Here is a 21,543-nt window from a genome sequence, read left to right as displayed (position 1 = left end):
ATCGTTGTGTCATCGCTACAGCAATGTCACAACAATCTTGTGTTTTTTATGATTTGATTTCACAAAATGTTTAAGTGATCGCCAATCACAATCATTCAAGATTTTTTTCCGGCCGCATTTCTTCCTTGAAGATGATGGTTCCCCATTATCCTTCCAGTTTTTATTTTTAATAATGTGTTGGACAATGTTTAACCCAATTCCTTAGATGTTTTATTTGCTTGATGCCAATAATTTGACCCTTGTGAAATAGATTAACATCTCTTTTACGACCACAGGATGTGTCTTCTGACATGGTTCTTTAAGAAATGAGACTGTTACAGGGTTAAATAAGTTGTTGCCAGATGAAAAATAATCATCTATGCAGTAATTATCCAATGGGAGGCTCTTACATAATAGCTTAGTTAAGTCCACGTGGTGACTTTTGTTTTCGGATGGGCAGTGTAAACTAATAGTTATCTCAGTGTTATCTCTTGACGTGTAAAAGCCCAGCCCCTCCTGATAAACACTGAGTCAACCACAGCCAATTAAACCAGTTCATCAGACGCCGCCCGGCTGATGAAAAGCAACCAGTAGATGAAAAAGTCAATTTCCACATTCCTGACACTCAGGCCAATGATTGAACTCGGTGCACTTTGAACAGTCGACCAAGGTTTGCTGTTGTTTACATTCATTTCATGTACACACACAGCAGACATACTGTACACCCCCACAGAAATCTGCGAGTAGCTGTATATCGCCTGGAGGATTAGCCTCTTTGTTGACTGTAGTGGTTTACACATAGAAGCGCAGCGAGACCCCCGTCTGTACATGTATACAGAGGCTTAAAACCGCCCACACCGACATGCTGAAAGTGAAGCGTAGCCCAGAGCGAGACCAGAGCGCCGCTCTCCGAAATACACGGCACACAGACTCGTGCTCGTGGTTCACTTTGATGTGGACTCGCTCTGGATGAGAGTTTCGCCTCGGGGAAAAAAGCCTCTGAAAACTAACAAGGGTCTGCGTGGCGGCTCCGATCAGTTTAATGTTAGACCCTCGGTGCTGGCGAGTGTAATGAACTCCTGGGCTCTGCCATATAACTACATATCTGCTTTATTAGTGTCATATAACAATGAAAAAGCCATGTAGACCAGTTCATAAAGTTTTATATCTTTTGACAAGTGGTGGAGAAGTGAGGAGGAGGGGGGGGCTTTTCCAGAAAGGAAAGGCCTGGCTCATGGTTGTGGTGTGTTTTTATGTTTCCCGCAGAAAAAGATTGATTGACTAGAATCAGTTGGTGGTGGGCAGCGCAGATGAAAAGCCAACCCACACTGTTTAAATGACAGCTCAAAAGCAATAAGCGCCTGGCTCAAAGGGAAAGAGGATTAAAGATGTGTAGAAAATGAAAGCACAAAATAAGCAGTTTAAGTTGATCGTCAATTATCAAAATAAGTTTTTTTTTTTTTCTCTTCAGTAGAATGTCATTCAGAAAACCCATTAGCGGGTGAAGTGGTTTTTTGGAGTATCTGTCATTTAGCCTGAGAAGACTGCAGGTTTCCATCGAGGTAAACATCACAGCAGCGACTGAAGGAAGGAGCTGAGATCTGCTGCTGCTGTAAAGTGGGAATGGAATTAAAAAAACAAAAAAAAACAAAACACAAACTAAAAGCCTGTTCTGCTTGGTGGCACACGCTGGAGAACTGCTGTGTTTGGGATTTAGAAAATAAGAATTCATGAGCCCTTTTTATTTCCTCAGTCCTCAGAGGTTATAATGTGAAGAACCCCTAAAGGTTCCTCGGAGCACAGTATAGCGTCTGCACAGTCTGCTGCACCCCGATGTACAGCACATTTGACCTTGAATAGAGAGTTGCTCCCCAGTAACGCTGAATTACAAGATGCCACAGTTGTTATGTGGAACCTAGTTGTGCTTTTTTTTTTTTTCCCCCTCATGTTTTTCTTTGGTCACAGAAAGTTGACTTGAATTTTTATTTTTCCTTTTATTTTAATATTGTTTTTTTCCCTATACGGCTCAGTTGGTGTCTATTCATTCACATATAATAATAATAATAATAATAATAATAATAATAATAATAATAATAATAATGTTTATTTATAGCATCTTACAACATCCAGAAAGATGAACAAAGTGCTTTACATAACAAATTCAGGAGAAAGAAAATACATGACAAGTGACAAATATCACAGGATATCATAACAGATACAAAAGAAAGAGAACACAGAAACGATAAAATACATAACAAATGGCAAATGTCACCAAATATTAAAAGCCTGTCTAAATAGGTGAGTTGGTGATGTGTTTTGCAGAGCATTGATGTCAAATATTTTTTCTATTAAAAGTAAAAGTCAGCCACTACAATACTAGCCCAGTGAGTAATAGTAAACTAATCAGTTGTGATTTTCTTTCCTCCTTAGATTTCCTTACTAGAAAATAGATTTAGATCTGAGACAAAATGAATATCAATCAAAAAATACATCAAAATCTTCTCTGTTTTAGTTTTTTTTGTGAGTAAGTGACGTTGTCTCTCTAATGTAATAAATAAATAAACAGATATAAACTACAGCATCACTTGAACACATTATCAAAGTGTTCCTATTCTTATTCTTATTGCAGCTTTCACAGCTGCTGCAGAGTCTCTGAGGAGAGGACGCTGCAGAGTCTTTACATGTGTGTGGAGTGTGTTGACTTCATATAGTGTCAAGAAAATCATAGACACATATGTAACATCCTCCTGGCTGACTGTCATCCTCCAATGTGCTCATGTTGTGACAGAGGATGCTGACTGTGTGTGTGTGTGAGAGTAAGTGTGTGTGTGCGCGCTGCACTCCCTCTCTCTCTCTGTTTCACCTGTTGGCTTTCATTTGGCTGACGGGGTGGAACGAGGAGAGATGCCTGTCAGCGCCGAACCCAGTGACTCGCTGTGACGTCATTTGTTATGATCCCTGGAGTGTGTGCGTGTGTGTGCGCGCATCTTGTATGTGTATGTGTGTGTGTTTTTTTTATGCTTATGTACTTTATGTAAGTTTAAATCCAACCATGTCCCCTCTGCCCTCAGTAACCTGGGATGCCTGTCTGCTGCTGTGTGTGGGGGCGTTGTTGTGTGTGTGCATGTTATGTGTGTATGTATGTGTGGGGGGGGGGTCTACTGTCTCCTATCACCCCCCCACCCCTCTACACCGCCTCCCGAGCGCTTAGCAACAGTTTCATTGGTGCTCGTCGGGTCCCTGAGACACCAGTCTGCTCGGTGATTAGAGGCTAGGGGGGTCTGCCGCCGTGTCATTGGCTGGCCTCGCCATGCTGGGGGAGACGGCAGCCAGTCACCTGCTGCATCCTGCCGGCTGTACGCATCTTCTCCTTCTTTTTCTTTTTTTTTTTTTTTTGTAGTGAAATGAGGGACAGCAGAAGAGCCACAAACAGCGTTGTCTGCAGAAAAAGAAGCCATCACTTCAAAAAGCCAGGAGTCGCTCGGGGGGTGTTAAGAGAGGAGGGTTAAGTGTGTGTGTGTGTGTGTGTGTGGAGTGGAGTGGGGGGGTTAGATGGAGGGAGTCAGTGCCAACATGGTGAGTGAGTCATGCCGGAGGGGGGGTGGGGTTAAAGGGATGAAGAAGAAGACGGTGGGGGTGGGGGTGCTGGGTGCTGGCTGGGTGATTAGTGAGGTGAGGTAATGCCTCAAACCAGAGATGATGTCATCACATAATAGACAATACGACACACACACACACAGAACACACACTCGCATACCTCCGCTTGGCATGCGGCGTGAATGAATGAGAATTTGATTGATCACTACACAATGACTAACAATTGATCGCCTCACGGTGACTAATGTGACAAGCAATAACTCTGCTCGCCCGGCGGAGGAAGATGAAAAAAGACCAGATGGGCACTTTTTTTTAGCCGTTTAGACTGTCTTTTGTTTTTTTTTTGTTTTGTTTTTATTCACGCCACCATATCCCTCTCTCTCCCTGTGTCCACTGTCTGTCTCTCTCTCTCACTGTCTGTCGCCTCTAAGTGGAGCAGTAGCCTTGTGGGCCAACAGTGGCACATTAGCGGCGGGTGAGAGCTGACTCTGTTTGACAGGATCGCTGGAGCGTCGGCAGCAAACACACAAACACCGACACACACGCCGAAGCGGCCGTCCGACCCCTCAACCTCCCTGATCCCTTTGAACCCACCTCCCCACCCCCGCTGCATTTCCTCAAGGGTCGAATACAGTGACATGATTGTAAACACAAAGTAATATCAACTGTCCTTGCTCATTTAGAGGACTCCATGATGATATACATATATACAATAGTGATAATAATATAGAACTAAACTAATAACGATGAAAACAAAATACATGAACTCATACTCAGCCTTCACAGAGGGGGCTTGGTGCAGTAATATTAGATCAGGGGTATCTTCACATTCAAAACAAGAGCAGAGGCTAAGACATGAATGAGTCTGATTTATAGCTCTTAAAAAATTCATAAGTCTAGGAAATTCATAGCAGAGGAGCCACAAGGAAGAGGAAAGCATTTGTGCTGAGGAGTCTGTTTTTTTAATGACTTACACTATTTCTTTAAGTGATCGGCTCGTTTTGAATCATTTATTTTATTATTCCACGAAAATTAGAAAGGCAAAATCTACAACTTCGTTAGCAAATGGAGCTCAACATGAAACCCTTTAAAAAAAAACAAGACAAAGGCGTAGAACAGCAGAGTGGGGGGGGGCGGGCTGTTGATCATATATTCATACACATTTCATCAAAGGAAACCTTTAATTTGCTTTGATTAGGTTTTTTCATGTAATCTAGAAAGGGGAGGTTTATATTTATAGGAATAGCCTCTCACTCTTTATATCTCAGGTGCTGCACATCTAATGAATAACCTTGATTCCAATTAGAGGAGCAGATTTTAAGTAAACACGTTTTTTTTCAGCACAGCTAAGCTAACACATAAACTCTATGAACTCGATGGCATGGACGGGCGCAGTAATACGATGTATTTAACATAATGTCGTCCAGTGGCGTTGCCAAAAATCATAAAACCGGTGACACCAGCAGCTGGATCGGATCGAGCTTTTAAAACAAAGAGATTAGCTGTAGATTTATGTTTTATGCTGCGTGAATGAAGTAACGTGCGTTTGATGCAGCATGTTAAACTGGGTCAGTGTATGTGAGGTTACCTGCGGGAGGAAGAGAACATATAAATCAATCCAGAGTTTGTTTGTTTGTTGGATACGTCCACTTAGATAATAAAGTTTTGTTTTTAATTTTGTAAAAGGAACTTCTCCTGGATTTAGCTGTAAATAACTTTACACACCAGTCTCAGCCGTTTTTAATCACTAAACCTTTGTGACTTCCATATAGATAGACTGCTTTATGATTTCAAGTGCTGTCAAAATACGTCAATGTGAAACATCCCACTTGTCACCAAACCCTACGGACTCATTGAGACTTCACTGCTGAGATATGATGATTGTTGAGCTCTATTGAAACTTAGAAAAGAGATAATACAGTGATTTACCAGACAGCTCAACTGGATTATTAAAGAGCCGAGATGGTGATGAAGGTAAAACACAGAAATTAGTAGAGGGAGGTTGAATGGTTTTGCCTGCAGGGCACCCCACGGTTTGTTCCTTAAATCATCGGCAAAGCATCAACTTCTTGTCCTATTGTTAAGTTGGAGAGAGTTTTATGTTTTTAAAAAAAACTGAGACTTTCCACCTGCTCAGTGCAGGACGACCTGGTTTGATTAACTTAGATGTCGTCTTGTTTATTTGTGCATTTCCATGGAGATGACTTTGTTTCCACTCTTACTCTTACGTAACTTTTAACAACAACTTGTGTTTGTGAGTTTTTCCTCACTGCTGCTTGCTGATGCAGAGTTTTGTAGGGCAGCGTTGTCAAGCAGGGATCAGTGGAGTAGAACCACGTCTGTGTGTGTGTGTGTCCGCGTACCCACAGGGAGGAAGAAGAGCAGGAGGAGCAGCTGAGAGAGGAGATCCAGGCTAACTGGTGGTGGTGGTGGTAGAACGAACAAACCAGCGCTGGGCCGGATTAAAGCATCAGGAGCAGGATGACTCATCCACACAGAAGTTCCCCCTCCGCTCTAAACCTCTTTGCCTCTCCTCAGCCCTGACAGCCGTGGTGTGATGTGATGGTCAGATTGTTAACCCCTCCTCCTTTCACTTGGCTGCTAAATTTATCCTGGTTTTGTCTCCAAGTCACCCCCCCCTCCCTTACTAAAAAGATGACATCACCTCTGCTCTTGGCTATGCTCTCTAATAAATCAGTCTGCCACGCGTTTTGCCCTCCTGGCACTTTTTAAAACCCACCACAAAGCTTCCACAGTGACCTTTGTAGAGGCCGACAGGATTTCCAAAACAAGGTGACTGAGTGACTGGTCATGGGTTTGACCCCAGCGCTACTTGATGCCCCCCCCCCCCCCATTAGAAGTGTTTATGATAGAAAGAAGGAATCCCTAATTGGTGAAAACGGCCTTTTATACCGATGAGCAGTTTCTTGAAAAGAATGAGTCACAACACAGACAGATAAACAGATTTTTTTGGGCAGTCTTTACATAACGATGACTAAAGTGTGAAGAAAACAATTGTCCCTACACCCCCCCGCCCCCCCTGCTGAGCTAAACCTATGGAGGTTAAATCAGGATTAGGCTCAGGTTTTTACAATGATGTCATCCTTACTGCTTCTCCACAGTGAGGACCTAATAGCTCACACACACACATTATATCCACGGTTGTACACTTTTATAAAGATCCAGGTTAATTACTTGGGCTCTTAGTTGTGTAATGGTCCCAGGCCTGTGGATTGAGTCCAAGTGTGCGGGGGCTGACGCTGCTGCTGCCGCTGTGTGGGGGCGGAAGTGTGTCGGCCACTGTTGTCTGTGCGGGCCAAGTGTTTTGGTGTGTGAGCGATGATTGTCTGTCTGAGCTGAAAAGGACTTTTCAAAGTGTAAGAGAGAGTTATTCCAGTAGGTTGGTGTGTGTGTATTGAAAGCTGTTGCATCAGATGGAAGTCATAAAATCAGAACCACTTCCTGGTTTACGTAGTCTGTAGACATCATCATCTTTCAACTTTTTCACATGGTCTGGTGTTGAAAAAAAGCAAACAAAAAATCACAAAAATGGCAAATAATTGAAGAATCACAATTTATATCGAATCTAGACATGCACCGATCCAGTTTTTTCCGATCCAATCCGATACTGATACCTGGGCTGAGCATATTGGCCAATACCCGATACCGATCCGGTACCACTGTTGAATGAATGAACCGTATACCTCGCTATGTGAGTGAAGGCATCAGGCTTGACATAAACATTTAGCCTTGTTAAAAAAAAGGTAACAAATTAACACAGATATAAATGTACTTAATATTATTTGTTAACAAATAACAAAGTTTACATTAGCAGCAAAAAGAAATAAATAACACTAGATCGCTGTAACTGTATTGCTGCATATGATAATAATAAAAAAGAAATGACTGGATCAGAATGCTGGATCGGCCTCATTCATCCGATATCTGATCCAGCTAATTAGACAATATGGGAGCCGATATTCGATCCGGGTATCGGATTGGTGCAACTCTAATCGAATCAGCACCAAAAAATCGTAAAAGAATCGAATTGGGAGAAAAGCATTTTGTCCCAGCCCTACTGTTCTGGTGCTGGACTTTTAGTAGGACGAGCCCAGGCGTGTTACAGCATCACATGACCTCTAGATTTGTGCCTCTCCAACTAATCAAACATCAACTTTTCATAGTTTAATGGCAAAAAAACAAAAAACGACAACAAGTGAAAACCAATAAGAAAATCCATGTGTCGGTTCCTGCAGGTGTTTGGCAATAAGATGGTCATCCCCTCGCTGGACGGTGCCTTGTTCCAGTGGAACCGGGACAGAGAGAGTATGGAGGCAGTGCCTTTCAGTGTGGAGTCCTTGCTGGAGTCGTCCTACCGTATCGGAGAGGACACCGTCCTGGTCGGGGGGAAATCCCTGACTACGTACGGGCTGGGGGCCTACAGCGGCAAGGTCAGTCCAACCGTTTCCATTCAGATATCAACAGTTTGGCAACGGTGTGACGAATTCTTCCTCTGTTCCACCGAGAGACCGAATCAAATGAATCATACCAATTAGTTTGGAAAGAAGTCAACAAAACATCAACCTTTCCTAATTCCTCTAAGGCAGCAGAATAAACCTCTCTCTGTAATTTCCCCTGTTGTGTTTCTCCTCAGCTCCGGTACATCTGCTCTGCGGTGGGCTGCAGCCACTGGGGGGATAACACTAACGAGGTGGAGGCTGAAGACGTGCTCCTGCTGCAAAGGACTCAGAAGACTGTGCGAGCCATCAGGCCCCGATCAGGGATGGAGAAGTGAGTTTTATTCAATCAGTCAATCTGTCACTGTCACTCAGTCTCCCTGAGTCATGAAGCAGCCACTGTATCCTGTGTGGCGGTTGGTTCAGACCCGGTCCCCGTCACGCAACTGTGCACAGACTTCATCTACTTTCTCATTGTTGTTTAGTATCCTCAGTTGGTCTCTGGGAGAAAAGAAGCTCCATAATGTATGCAATGCATTACTCCTGAGCGTGTCCTGATGTCACCCGTAGTAGCAGAGTAAATGCTTAAAGGGATAGTTCACCCTAGAATGATATTTCGCTCATTATCTACTCACCCTCATGTTGACTAAGGGCTGGAAGAAGTCTCAGAGTCCACCGTCCCTTCTCTGAGTTACAGGGGGTCTTGGCGTAGCAGTGCATGTCCATATAACGGTTGCAAAGGGACACCAGAGCTCTTCGTAAAAAAACACACACAAAAAAACATCCAAATACCTCCATGATGCTCGTATGTAATGTCCGTCTTGTGCTGAAGCCCCAAATTGCGTAATTGTCCCGAAAAAAATTAAATAAGTCTATATTTTAAGCTTGTTTGTAGCGGAAGCTTCTCGAAGCTCCTCTTCCTGGTCCGTCCAAATCTCGCGTGATTTGCGCCGGCGTCAGTGCGGTTACTGCGAATCACGCGAGATTTGGACGGACCAGGAAGAGGAGCTTCGAGAAGCTTCCGCTACAAACAAGCTTAAAATATAGACTTATTTAATTTTTTTCGGGACAATTACGCAATTTGGGGCTTCAGCACAAGACGGACATTACATACGAGCAGCATGGAGGTATTTGGATGTTTTTTTGTGTGTGTTTTTTTACGAAGAGCTCTGGTGTCCCTTTGCAACCGTTATATGGACATGCACTGCTACGCCAAGACCCCCTGTAACTCAGAGAAGGGACGGTGGACTCTGAGACTTCTTCCAGCCCTTAGTCAACATGAGGGTGAGTAGATAATGAGCGAAATATCATTCTAGGGTGAACTATCCCTTTAATTGTATTACTCATGGCGATGTTAGATAAACATTCACTTTGTTTACATTTGGAGTCAGCAGATTTAAAATGCACAGAATGATAAATAATTCATTTATTAAACAAAATAACACTCAACAATTACTTCACTGTAGTCACTGACTTATCATTGAAGTTGTCTATGGATATTCTCATTCATCCAGGTCATCGTTCTTTTCTGGGCAAATTGAATCGTAGGCAACTGGACTTGTATTTGTCTGGCAACAAGTCTCACTAGTCCAACTAGTGCGGACTAGTGAGACTTGTTGCGTACGAACTGATGAAGCCCCTTGGATAAGAGGCGAAACGTCTTCCCAGACAAATACAAGTCCAGTTGCCTACGATTCAATTTGCCCAGAAAAGTGTCCTTTTTTTCCCCTTTTTTTTAAAATAATATCTTTTTATTGAGAGTTTTTTTTTTTTTTTTTTGATGGGGTTATACATTTAGTTTCGAAGAGAGAGAAAAAAAAAAGTAAAGTATTCTTGAAGTTGTTAAACCTGTGTGTTACGTGTTAGGTGGAACTTCAGTGTGGGAAACTTTGAGCTGAAGCTTCTTCCCGAGGCTCAGTCTGGACTCAACTTCCTGGAGGGGGAGATGTCCAACGGCGACGCCTGGAGGGAGAGTCAGCGGGTCATCACCGAGGAGACGAAGGAGAGGGAGCAGCCGGAGCACCACCAAAAACAGAACCAGAACCTGGACCTCGTCATAAAGGTGTCAGTCCCCGACTGGAAGATCATGGCCTTCAGCACGGAGCCTGACGGACAGCTGGTGTGGGAGCGACAGGTGAGATGTTGGAAACTGATCAAACTGAATCGGCTTCACTCTGGAGACGATCAACCAAACGTTTCCTCTAACTCTGCATCACCTGTGTGTTGTGTAGTTCTGCACGCCCATCGCCTCGGCCTGGCTGGTGGGCGGTGGTAAAGTCACACCCATCAGCCTGTTCGATGACACCGCCTACAGCAACCAGGCAGAAACTGATGAAGAGGAAGATGATGAAGGTCCAGAGAAGGCCAGGGGAGCTGCAGAGTCCAGTGTATACTTAGGTACATTTTCATACGAGTATATTATAAAAACATCTGTCTGGATGTACAATTTATGATGTACCGTTAGTTGATGTGTACCTGTTTTGGCCTTATTTGATCAGGGATGTTCCAGGGACAGCTCTACCTCCAGTCCTCGGTGCGGATCACTGAGAAGTTCCCCTCCCAAGCTATCGGATCAGAGAAGAGTATAATTCCTCTGCCTACTGTCAAATGGAAGCCTCTAATCCGTAAGTCCGCCACCACTCCTCACTCATTAGGTACTGTGTCTAATTACATAAAGTCACTGAGGCGGCGAGGACGCCTGCACCCAGGCCACAGTGACCACACACTGACCTCATCACTGCAGTTTGAAGCACAAAGTCAAACTTTGTGTCCTCAATAAGAAATATTTGAAGTCCTTTTGGACACTATTTATCCCCCTTGATGTATGGCCCCTCTGAGATTGTTATTCCGTATCGATCCTTCTCTCTACAGAGATCAGAGATCTTATTCATCTTGTTCCTGACACAGATTCTCCTTCCCGGACACCAGCGCTGGTCGGCTCTGATGAATTTGACAAATGTCTGAATAATGACAAGTTCTCCCATGAAGAATACAGTAACGGAGCCTTGTCCATCCTTCAGTATCCCTATGGTAAGAACCTAGGTTGTAAAAGCTATTAATACAATTTAAAGGGATAGTTCGTTACCTTTTAATTGTCGGTGTTTTTAGAAACGCCGGAGCAGAGCTGCAAGCTGCTCAGAGCTACGCTACGGAGGCTAATGGAATTTCTTGGTTTCCCTCATCAAACTCATCAAATACACAATCCAACAACTCCAAAACGCTCTGGTGGACAAGTTGTGACCTGCACATTCACCACGCTATGAGATAATAACAGAACGTTATGCGCTGTCCCGTCGGGGGCAGTTTTTCGGCAAGCAGTCTCTGCATTTGCCTTGAAAACAACTCTGGAATTGGAATTGTTGGATTGTGTATTTGATGAGTTTGATGAGGGAAACCAAGAAATCCTATTAGCCCGCGTAGCGTAGCTCTGAGCAACTTGCGGCTCTGCTCCGCCATTCTGAAAATAGCTTGCACTGACAATTAAAGGTAACAAACCTACTCCCAAACCTATAAGGATTATGGCAATGGGCCAATTTGCCAAAATGTTGAACTATCCCTTTAATGTAAGCACATGCAGGCAGCCAGCACGTAAAGTAAACTGAATAATTTCTGTGTCTCCCCCCCGGGCAGACAATGGCTACTACTTCCCCTACAGCAAGCGTTTCCGGGAGAAACGCGACAGCGCCGTGAGCCTGATCAAGGGAAACGTGGCGCCGGGCGACAGCCGCCGGAGGAAGGACCCCGTGCTGCTGCTGCCCTGGTGGAAGGAGATCCTCGGCACCATCGTCTTCTGCATCGCCGCCACCACCTACATCGTCCGCAAGTTCTTCCACCCCCCGGCCCCTGTCGCCTACGTGAGGGTAAGACCACAGACGGTCTGTAGCACGAAACCTGGGAGAATTATTAAAGCAGAAGTAAGCAATCCGGTCGTTTTGGCTAATGCTGCGTTCCAGGCAGGCTTTTGAAACCGTAAATTACAGCTTCAAGTCACAACTTACGACTTTGTAGCGTTTCAGGCAACCCACTCGTGTTTTTCCGACCTGTTTTACCTGTGAAAGTCACTATAACGGCCACTCGTAACTTCTGACCCGTGAACTCGTACCAGATCGAACTGGTACGACTTCACAGGTCGGAAAAACACGAGTTACGAGTTTCCTTGAACGCACCATAACAGTCCTCGTCCCTACGTCACCACATTCACGGCGTCCCTTGGCTGCACACACAGCCCTGCATGCCGTTCTCTCTCCTCATTGGATAAAAACTGTAGGATACGATAAATGTTTTCTCCTCGGCTCAGAGCAGAGCAGAGTGACTGACAGACCCGTGTTTCGGTCCAAACACCCTATGTAAGTGATTGCTGATTGCTGGAAGATATAACTATTTAAGACTTATATTAACACAAATATATCACTTACTTCTGCTTTAACTAAAAGAAAATTGCTTTATCACAGAAAGCAAATAATTTCCTTTTTTTGTTATTTTACATAATTATGTCAATTACAAACCTAATTGGAACAAGTTTTTAAAGTTTTTTGTTGTTTTTAAATGATTGTATTGATTTTTAAACTAGAAAAAATACCCATAATGCCATAGAAAGTGAATCTTGTTTTTAAGCAGTAAAGACCAGCAACTGAATAATTTCCTAAATGTGTATTTTTCTGTTATCTCCCCCCCCTCCCCTCAAAGCAACGGAAAGAGTCGGAGACCCAGTGCCAGACAGACAGCAAGTTTGACCTTGAGGTTGTCGAATCCAAAGAGCCGGTTGCCATGGAGACCCGTTCCAGCGAATATGTATCCAGGTACATCATTAACGCGCCGCGGAGACCGAGTCGGAAACGCGCCTCATGTAAATGATTTTGTAATGACTCGGGAGAAGTTTCACACACTGTGCCGGGGAGTTGTTATCCTCCCGCTTGAAAGTCGAGCGCACACAGTCTCACTCTTTCAAGGTGTAGCTACAGAATTCAGCACTGTTACCATGGTGACCACTGGTCTTCCAGCCTGCCTGGATAGGACAAGGCAAGAGAGATTGGAGATGCGAGCCCGTAGTAGTGCATGATTGGATAACTCAGCTGTTCCATCAAATGAAAATGACCTTGTCACCCACAGACCCCACCCCACCCAGCAGCATCTGCCACAGGGTCGGGGTGTCGCTTTACGTCTCCGTCAGCAAATTGTCTGAAGTTTTTCTCTTATTTTGGACAACCGGAATATGGGAATATGATCAGTGGACATAATTTATGAGCTGCCCCCGCAACCCCCTCCCACCCTTACCCTCCGTGGTCTGATAGATGGACTTTACATGTTTACAATCATGAGCTAAATAATGCGACTCTACCCTCCCAGGCAGGAGCAGGAATCTGATTAAACTGCAGTGTGATTGTTTTTTTTCTCCTGGTGTCATCACTTGCTCAGTCTCTTCCTTTGATCCACCCTGAAATGACAAACACCCCGCCCGTCCCCGTCCTTTAGAGCTGCTGCAATCCATGCAGATTGCTTTTGCTGGAGAAGTTTCTTTAAATAAAGCAGGCAGTTGCAGCAGCTGCTGCAGACATGAGTCAGGGTCATTATAGGAGGGAGATAGAGATCAGGAAACAGAGGCCCGAATCACATGTGCTCACACATTTCCTAATAGGACAGCCTTCAATTCCCAGAGGGACTTCAGCGGGGATGCTTTGACAGGGTGTAGAGGAGAGTGAATGGAGGCAGAGTTTAGTATTGTCTCTCTCTCAGCAGCAAACTTAATGGTTTTATCTCTTTACGTCTACTTAGGATAACAGAGCGCTCCCTAATGATGTTTATGGAGTCACACACCGTGAAAAAGCTGATGTACCTGACAGGTGTGGTGTGATCGAGAGGCAGCCAGCAGACGAGCCTTGTCAACAAGAAATTCTACTGTGTTAAACAAATGCATGTTACATTTCTTCACTTTAAAATTGGCCAAGTTAGTCCAACATCATGACAATTAAAAAAAAGAAATAAAAAAGGAATTTTGTCTCTTCAGTTCAGAATTGTTTTTGTAAGTCCATAACTTCTGACAGCCAAGATTTTTTGTGACAGCACAGTATTAATGTGAATTAATGATTCATGTTTAGCTTTCACTTAGTTTCCTGCCGGCTCAGCACTCGCAGCCTTGACAGGGATTTGAGCGTCTTTGTTAGGCGATAAAAAGTTAATTTCAAACTCGGTATATAGACATTTTAAATTCTGTATCTTAAAAGCGAAACACAAAATAGGTCATTCATCTTTGAAGAAGCTCCTTTAACCTGATAGGTTGAATACATGCTCTGGCCTCTGTCTCCTTTTCCCTGTCAGAGATCTTGTTCAGGTGTTTCTCATGAAAAACACTCAACATGAGAAATCTTTATTTACACAGTAATAATGATTTTCTCTTCCACACTCCAGTCATTATTTATTCTAACCGTTTATCTCTGCTGTTTCTCAGCGTGCGACTTGGAAGTGGAGTTTGCCTTAGTGACAGCTGAGAATTTTTCTGACACCACGATGTGAATGTGAAATTAATGATTCATGTTTAGCTTTAACTCGGGTCAGCTGCCAAATCAGCACCCACGGCCTTGACGGGGATTTGGCTGCTGGTAATTTCTCCTCTGTTAATCACCTTTTTACCACTTAATACACCTCCCCGACTACAGAGGATTATATGATCCCTGCTCTTTGAAACTGTCAGGGACGTAGGTAATAACACATGTCACACGCGCAGGCTGCTCTCCACCTGTGAGCACAGCGTGGTTCAACCAAAGTGTCTCCTCTCTCTCTCCCCAGGTATCTGACCGACTTTGAGCCGGTGCAGTGCCTCGGCCGCGGGGGGTTCGGGGTCGTGTTTGAAGCCCGCAACAAGGTGGACGACTGCAACTACGCCATCAAAAGAATCCGTCTGCCCAACAGGTAGAGCCTCCCTCCCTCCCTCCGGCCACGCCACACGCCTCGTAGCTGGAGGCTACCGCCTCTCCTTCATCTCTGTTTTCTTTCAAGCCGTTAAAACTGAGCCATGCAAGCAGCAACTTACTAGTCCAAACACAGGAAACCGCACAGCTGTAACTGACGCTTGGAAACAAATGGTCGCCATGCAAATTTAGATTTGTACTGACAAGCATGGAAATTCAGTGTTGGGCTGTAGCGGCTCTGCATTTATTTTCATATTAGCCCTGTTGTTGACTGGAGCATCACGTAATGCATAACAAACTAGTCCGTTAATTATTTTCATGCCCAGTGTTTTTGTTGCGGCGCCTGTTAAGCCCCTCGGTGTATCAAAGCCTGCTTCATTTTATGTCATTACGCTCTGCCAGTGTAATGGAACAAATCCCAATATTTTTGTCTCAGAAGAACATTTGTTCATGCTTTCATTCAACAATGAATCAAGCGACTTGGAATAAAAAACACAACAAATATAATAAGAGTAAAGACTTATTAGGAATTTACTGTGTTTACACCTTTAATTCCTGACAAATCAGACAAGTACTGCCAGAAAAATAACAGACAAAATATGTGTGTGGGTTTTTTTTCTTCCTTCCATTATTCAGGGAGCTGGCTCGTGAGAAGGTGATGCGTGAGGTGAAGGCCCTGGCCAAGCTGGAGCACCCTGGGATTATCCGCTACTTCAACGCCTGGCAGGAAAGCCCCCCCGAGGGCTGGCAGGAGGAGATGGACAAGAGGTGGTTGAAAGACGCCAGGTGAGGCCTCAGCTCTTAAACCTGTTATCCTGCGCTGCCCAGCGGGTCGTACATGGCACTTAAGTCTGCGAGGGGTCTGTTTTCCTCCACTGGCATCCACCCAGAGAAACTCTAGTCTCTGCTGGGGAGGAATAATCACATTTCTGACATTTAGTATCCTCCGCAGATTTGACATCACTCGGCTCGCTTCCCTCACTGATTGAGACAGATGTTAAAATGTCATGAAAATAAAAATGCGTATTAACATTAAGCTTATTTGCAGCAGATCAGTCATAGTCTGATGTGTTTAGTTCTTTACACTCAGCAACCAGGGTTCCCACTTGTCCTGGAAAACCTGGAAAATCTGGAAAATGGTTGACCAATTTTCCAGTCATGTATAACACATGGAAAATGAGAAAAAAAAGTCAAATGTTGTGGAAAAGCTTCAGTTGTCCTGGAAAATGATTTACCACATCAGCTACCAGAGCTCTATTTGCCGTTTTCACACCTCACTAAGGATTTATTTTCTAAAAAAAAAAGTGCCTAGTGAGAAAACTAGAGACTTTGACTTGCTGAGTGTTTTCAGTATTGGACCCCATGTTTGTGTTGTTCTATGATAAATTCATAGGAATTTCTAAGCATGTACTGTAAGAGATTATTGCATAACTTAGAGCCACAGACTGCACATCTTTAAATCAGACTTCTGGGGCTGGGAGAGGAAGAAACATAGAAACAAAAATGTACAAAATAAGGTACAACTGTCGAAAAGAACACATCTCCAAAGCATGAACGGGACGGAGGATGTATAATAACGTGTCTGTCAGACTGTAGCCGCTGGAAAAGTCCTGGAAAACGATTTCAAGAAAAGAGTGGGAACCCTGGTTATGTTATGTTATGTTAATTTATTTGATATGGACATCACAAATACATTGAGACTGTTCCAGTGGACAGAACAGATGCTTTGCTTGGGTGTGTTTAGCACATGTGCTAATTTTCAACACCAGTCCATAGGCGGCAATTCAAAAAGCACAGAACATATTATCAACAGTATAAGATAAAACCAAGTGCATGACACTACATCATGACAGTAGCATACTAAAAAATACAGAGCACAAGATCAACGTAACAGCTCTCTCTTTCCTCTGACAGCACCACCGACTGGCCAATGAGCTTCCTCGACCACATGGAGGCGCTGTCGGTCAAAGTCCCGGTGTCCAGCTCCGTCTCACCCGACTGCGGGCCCTCGGGCGACGGGCTGGAAGCCTCCACCGACTCCCGCGCCCTGCTCTCCAGCAGCGCCGGCGGCTCCGTGGGGTTCGGCGTGGACGACGGAGACATGTCCTTCCACCCGCTGCTGGGACACGACAGCCTCATGTCGGAGCGGGACAGCCAGGCCGACCCCGACGCCTCGGACACGCCCCACTCCTTCGAGCTGTGCCCCCCGCGCGGCCCCAGCGACTGCACCTCCTCCTCCTTCGACATCGTGTTCGAGGACTCGGGCTGCGACCGGGACGCCGAGGCGGACACGGACTCGGCGTCCAGCGCGGCCGGCCCCGTCTCGCTGACGGAGAAGAACAGCTCGTCTTCCTCGCACACCAAGCGGCAGGACTCCGTCCCGCCGTCGTCTTCGTCCCCTCCCCGACCGACATCGCTGACCCTGGCTCTCCCCACGACTCCTCCCACCCAGCGGGTCCAGCCTTCACCCAAGGTCAGTCACTCACTCAGTGTTTCTACAGACACCACAGTGCTGAGCTTTATTTTGGGGGTAATTATTCGCCCTTTATTACAAATATCAGCTTCTTCAGTCGTACTGGGAAGTTCATAGACTGGAGATTTGTTGTGCATGTGCAATATCTGAGCAACATCTGCCAATAACATTTTTTGTTGTTTTTGTTTTCATTATAATTTCAAACCAGACCAGAATAACATATTCACATACAACCCCACGGAGCCGCCGGCGCTGCTGGAGAGCAGGGCTCGGGCGTCGCACAATTAGAACAAAACAAATAACAGTACAACCAACAAGAACAACCAAACAAACAATAAAATATCAATACAGTAATACAATAAGACAATAACAATCAATCAATCAGGCTTTATTTGTATAGCACTTTTCATGCCCACAGCAGCTCAAAGTGCTTCACATGATAAAAACAAGGAACATAAGGAACACATATTGGGAGATACACATACATTCACATACACATACGCATTCACACAATAATTATAGAACATTGGATTTTAGAAACATCGGGAAAATGCTATATTACACTCAGTCATTTGCAATGGGGATAACACCAGATAAAATGAAGTAAAATAGATTAAATGAGAAGAAGGGGAAGAAAGGGAAAAAAAAATAGATAAAATGAAGTAAAATAGATGGGTGTAACAGGATAAAACAGAATAAGAATGCCTGGTTTTAATTAGGATGGCTTATGATATCAATGTTATAATAAATTTTAATGTCAAATATCAATCATGAAGTCCATCTTTTCTTCCCGCCACCTCCAGGTGTACCTGTACATCCAGATGCAGCTGTGTCGGAAGGAGAACCTGAAAGACTGGATGGCTCAGCGCTGCCTGGCCGAGCAGCGGGAGCACAACCAGTGTCTGGATATCTTCCTCCAGATCGCTGAGGCTGTCGACTTCCTGCACAGCAAGGGGCTCATGCACAGGGACCTCAAGGTGAACACACACACACACACACACACACACACACACACATACACACTGTCCACTGTAATCTATCTTATCCTGAGCCAGTGAGTGTAAAGCAAGACAAGTACAATCCTGATAGCAGTGTTTGTAGTATCTGGCACAGCACTGTAGTTGTTAAAGGCACTGACTTCATAGCTGCACTTTACAGCTTTGAGTACAGTAGGAAAAATACACCAACCATTTCATTGGTGCCGCATTAAACACAACTGACTGTTCCACACTTGAATTTATAATATAGGTTCTTGATTTTTGCCCCTAAATCAATTTTTAATTGAAGTGAGATGTTAAAACCTGAATGTGAAAAACAAAAAAAAAACTCTTCAAACAAGTGTCTGGTGTAATGCAGATGTACCCACTAACATGTATCTACATCTGCTGTTAAAACACTTTAAACACTGTTGAACACGCACTTCTGCCTGGTCCTGGTTTGATCACCATATGAGTGAATTTCTGAGCTTGTGTATGTGAAGTGGAACAGTAGCCCGTGGTGTCAACAGGTGCATGCATTAGTAATCACTGCTGCTCACTGCCTTCATGTATCTGATGTTCGACACACACACACACACGTACGTTACGTAACCTGTCGCTGTCCGACTGTCCGCAGCCCTCCAACATCTTCTTCACCATGGACGACGTGGTGAAGGTGGGAGACTTCGGCCTCGTCACGGCCATGGACCAGGAGGAGGACGACGACGAGCCCAGCGCCCTGACGCCGGCGCCGCTCCTGACCCGGCACACGGGCCAGGTCGGCACCAAGCTCTACATGAGCCCCGAGCAGGTGAGGAACAACGGGACCAACTGGTTTTAAAACATGACGTCAAGTCCTCAACTCATCTGGAGAAGTGTTTGAATTGTTGTTTTAATATGAACTAAAACTATAATAAAAGAGGCTGTGATAAGATTTGAACCCTCCTGCTCTCCTTCTGGGTCAAATTGACCCAATCTGTTCCCTTCCTCCATCTTTCCTTCTTTCCTTTCTTCCTTCCTTCCTTCCCTCCTTCCCTTCGTCCTTACTTCTTCCTTCCTCTTTTGATCCAATTGACCTGATCTGTTTCCTCCTTCCATCTTTCTTTCCTTCCTTTTTCCCCTCCCTCTTCCCACAATCCTTTTCCCCTTCCTTGAACAAAACTGTTCCCTCCCTCAATCTTTCTTTCCTTCCCTCCCTTCCTTCCTTCCTTTCTTCCTTACTTCCTTACTTCTTCCATCCTTCCGTCCTTCCTTACTTCTTCCTTTCTTTTTGACCCAATTGACCCAATCTCTTCCCTCTTTCCTCACATCTTTCCTTTTGTCCTTCCTGCCTTCCTTCTTTCCTTGACCCAAGAGGACAACAGGAGGGTTAAAGTTAGTTTTATTTATCTGCGTCCTCTAAAACACTCTTTCTGTGTCTCACTCTGTCCTTTCCATTCTGTCCCTGCAGCTCTCTGGAAACTCGTACTCACATAAAGTGGACATTTACTCTCTGGGTCTGATCCTGTTTGAGCTGCTGTGTCCCTTCAGGACCCAGATGGAGAGAGTGAGGGTGAGTCAGCAAACACATGGGCACATAATCATCTCTTAATTTTACTTCAGTTTTCTCTCTTTCATTTACTAATTCCCCACAGGGTTTTTTACACTTTGCTTTTGAAATGTCAAGGATGTGGTTTGTTATAGTCACTTCAGACCGGATTTGTCTGTTTTCCTCTTTACAATACACACTTACAGATACAAATAGGTGTGTGTGAAGCGTCGGATTTAAAAAATCAAAGCATCATTAAAGATAAAAGGCGCAAAGGGAGAGATGTAAAAGGAGGTGAAGTGAATTAGACTAATGAATCACAAGTAAGATTATACACTTGTGTTTTTTTGTAGTAAGTCAATTTGCCCAACCTGAACAATTAAAAAATCCCAGGCTATTAAAATCCAGAGGTGACAGGTTGCCACTATGTGAAGTTTGTTAAATGATCAGCTCTAATCTTTGGCTTCAGGTTGAATCACCAATGTTATCTAAGGTAAATAGATGGTTTCTAATTAGATACCTTACTTTGTCTATTTCTTTTATTCACTTAATTATTTTTTATTTTGTGTGAAAACTCTGCTGGGGAAACTGGAACACACACAATCGTTATTGCCATTCGAATGATCATTATTGTCACTTTAAACCAGGTCTCCTTCACCCCGGTGTGATCGAGCAGGAAGTCTTTGTCTCGGCAACAAAGGGCCTGATTAGCCGTTAGCTCAGCCCTGCTCACAGGTGTTTACATCTTTCTTTTCTTTTTTTTTTCTTTTCCCAGACGCTGACAGAGGTGAGGGCGCTGCGCTTCCCAGAGCTTTTCTCCAAAAACAACGTTCAGGAGGTGAGTGGCCCTCTGCTGCCACCTAGTGGCCGTCAACACGAACTACACCTCCACCACAGACTAAACTAGAAAACGTGTTCGTTTGGGGCTTGTGTGAAAATGAACAAAGTGGAGCGGATTCAGAGCTGAGAGAGTTCACTCTCATATTGTAGTCTGTCACAGATTTAAATGTCCAGTCACCATCATAATCCACTTGGTGAGTTAATCCTACTGAGCTAATCCAATTAGGCCCATTCAGATTATTTTGCTCCCAAATCATCAAAATGTAAAGTTAAAGATTTGTAACTATCATCTTTTTACAAATGGAAATAAATACTAGATTCATCTTTTTTTCAGAGAGATTCATTAACATTATTCATTAGATTAATCGGTTTACTCTACTTCATCCTATTAGATTAAATAAATCCTGTGTTCAAACAGTCATTTAGATGCAGTTTGTGTTTTAATAACCACATCAGATACTCTGCCTCTGCAGGTGTTGGGTTGTTTACATTAACTTGTTTACCTGTTTACTTTGTAATGAGATTAACACAATCCCATCACATAATCTGTGATTCTCCAACACCGGAAATACCCTCTGCTTGTCATCCTAGTATCCCTCTTCACTCGCTGTACGTCGTTCTATTTCAGGATGTCCTGTACGTTGTGTGTCTGTGATATAATGTGTGTTTACTAGGGGTGTAACGATACACAAAAGTCACGGTTCGATACGTACCTTGGTTTTGAGGTTTCGGTTCATTTTCGGTACAGTAAGGGAACAAAATGCAAAACATAAATTTGCTTGTTGTT

At 44.1% G+C, this 21,543-nt stretch overlaps 1 protein-coding gene across 2 annotated transcripts in view; it reads left to right on the top strand.

Annotated features, from left to right (window-relative positions):
• The window catches only part of eif2ak3 (eukaryotic translation initiation factor 2-alpha kinase 3), a 37,208-nt gene that overhangs the window by 11,535 nt on the left and 4,130 nt on the right, over positions 1-21,543 (top strand). Inside the window, exons 3-17 of one of the 2 annotated variants that reach the window (XM_085767220.1) lie at positions 7,833-8,027; positions 8,231-8,367; positions 9,900-10,167; positions 10,265-10,430; positions 10,532-10,657; positions 10,941-11,063; positions 11,664-11,893; positions 12,720-12,832; positions 14,817-14,939; positions 15,575-15,724; positions 16,853-17,411; positions 18,215-18,388; positions 19,026-19,199; positions 19,839-19,940; positions 20,692-20,754. In XM_085767220.1, the coding sequence (XP_085623346.1) occupies positions 7,833-8,027; positions 8,231-8,367; positions 9,900-10,167; positions 10,265-10,430; positions 10,532-10,657; positions 10,941-11,063; positions 11,664-11,893; positions 12,720-12,832; positions 14,817-14,939; positions 15,575-15,724; positions 16,853-17,411; positions 18,215-18,388; positions 19,026-19,199; positions 19,839-19,940; positions 20,692-20,754 (2,703 nt within the window). Of the gene's footprint in view, positions 1-7,832; positions 8,028-8,230; positions 8,368-9,899; positions 10,168-10,264; positions 10,431-10,531; positions 10,658-10,904; positions 11,064-11,663; positions 11,894-12,719; positions 12,833-14,816; positions 14,940-15,574; positions 15,725-16,852; positions 17,412-18,214; positions 18,389-19,025; positions 19,200-19,838; positions 19,941-20,691; positions 20,755-21,543 lie in introns of both variants that reach the window. The other variant, XM_085767219.1, reaches the window with a different exon arrangement.

The sequence above is a fragment of the Trachurus japonicus genome, chromosome 22 (assembly GCF_045865225.1).
Source record: "Trachurus japonicus isolate A0001 chromosome 22, Traja_1.0".
NCBI lineage: Eukaryota > Metazoa > Chordata > Actinopteri > Carangiformes > Carangidae > Trachurus > Trachurus japonicus.
Note: the sequence above shows the minus strand (reverse complement) of the source record. Positions and strands in the feature narration are given on the sequence as shown.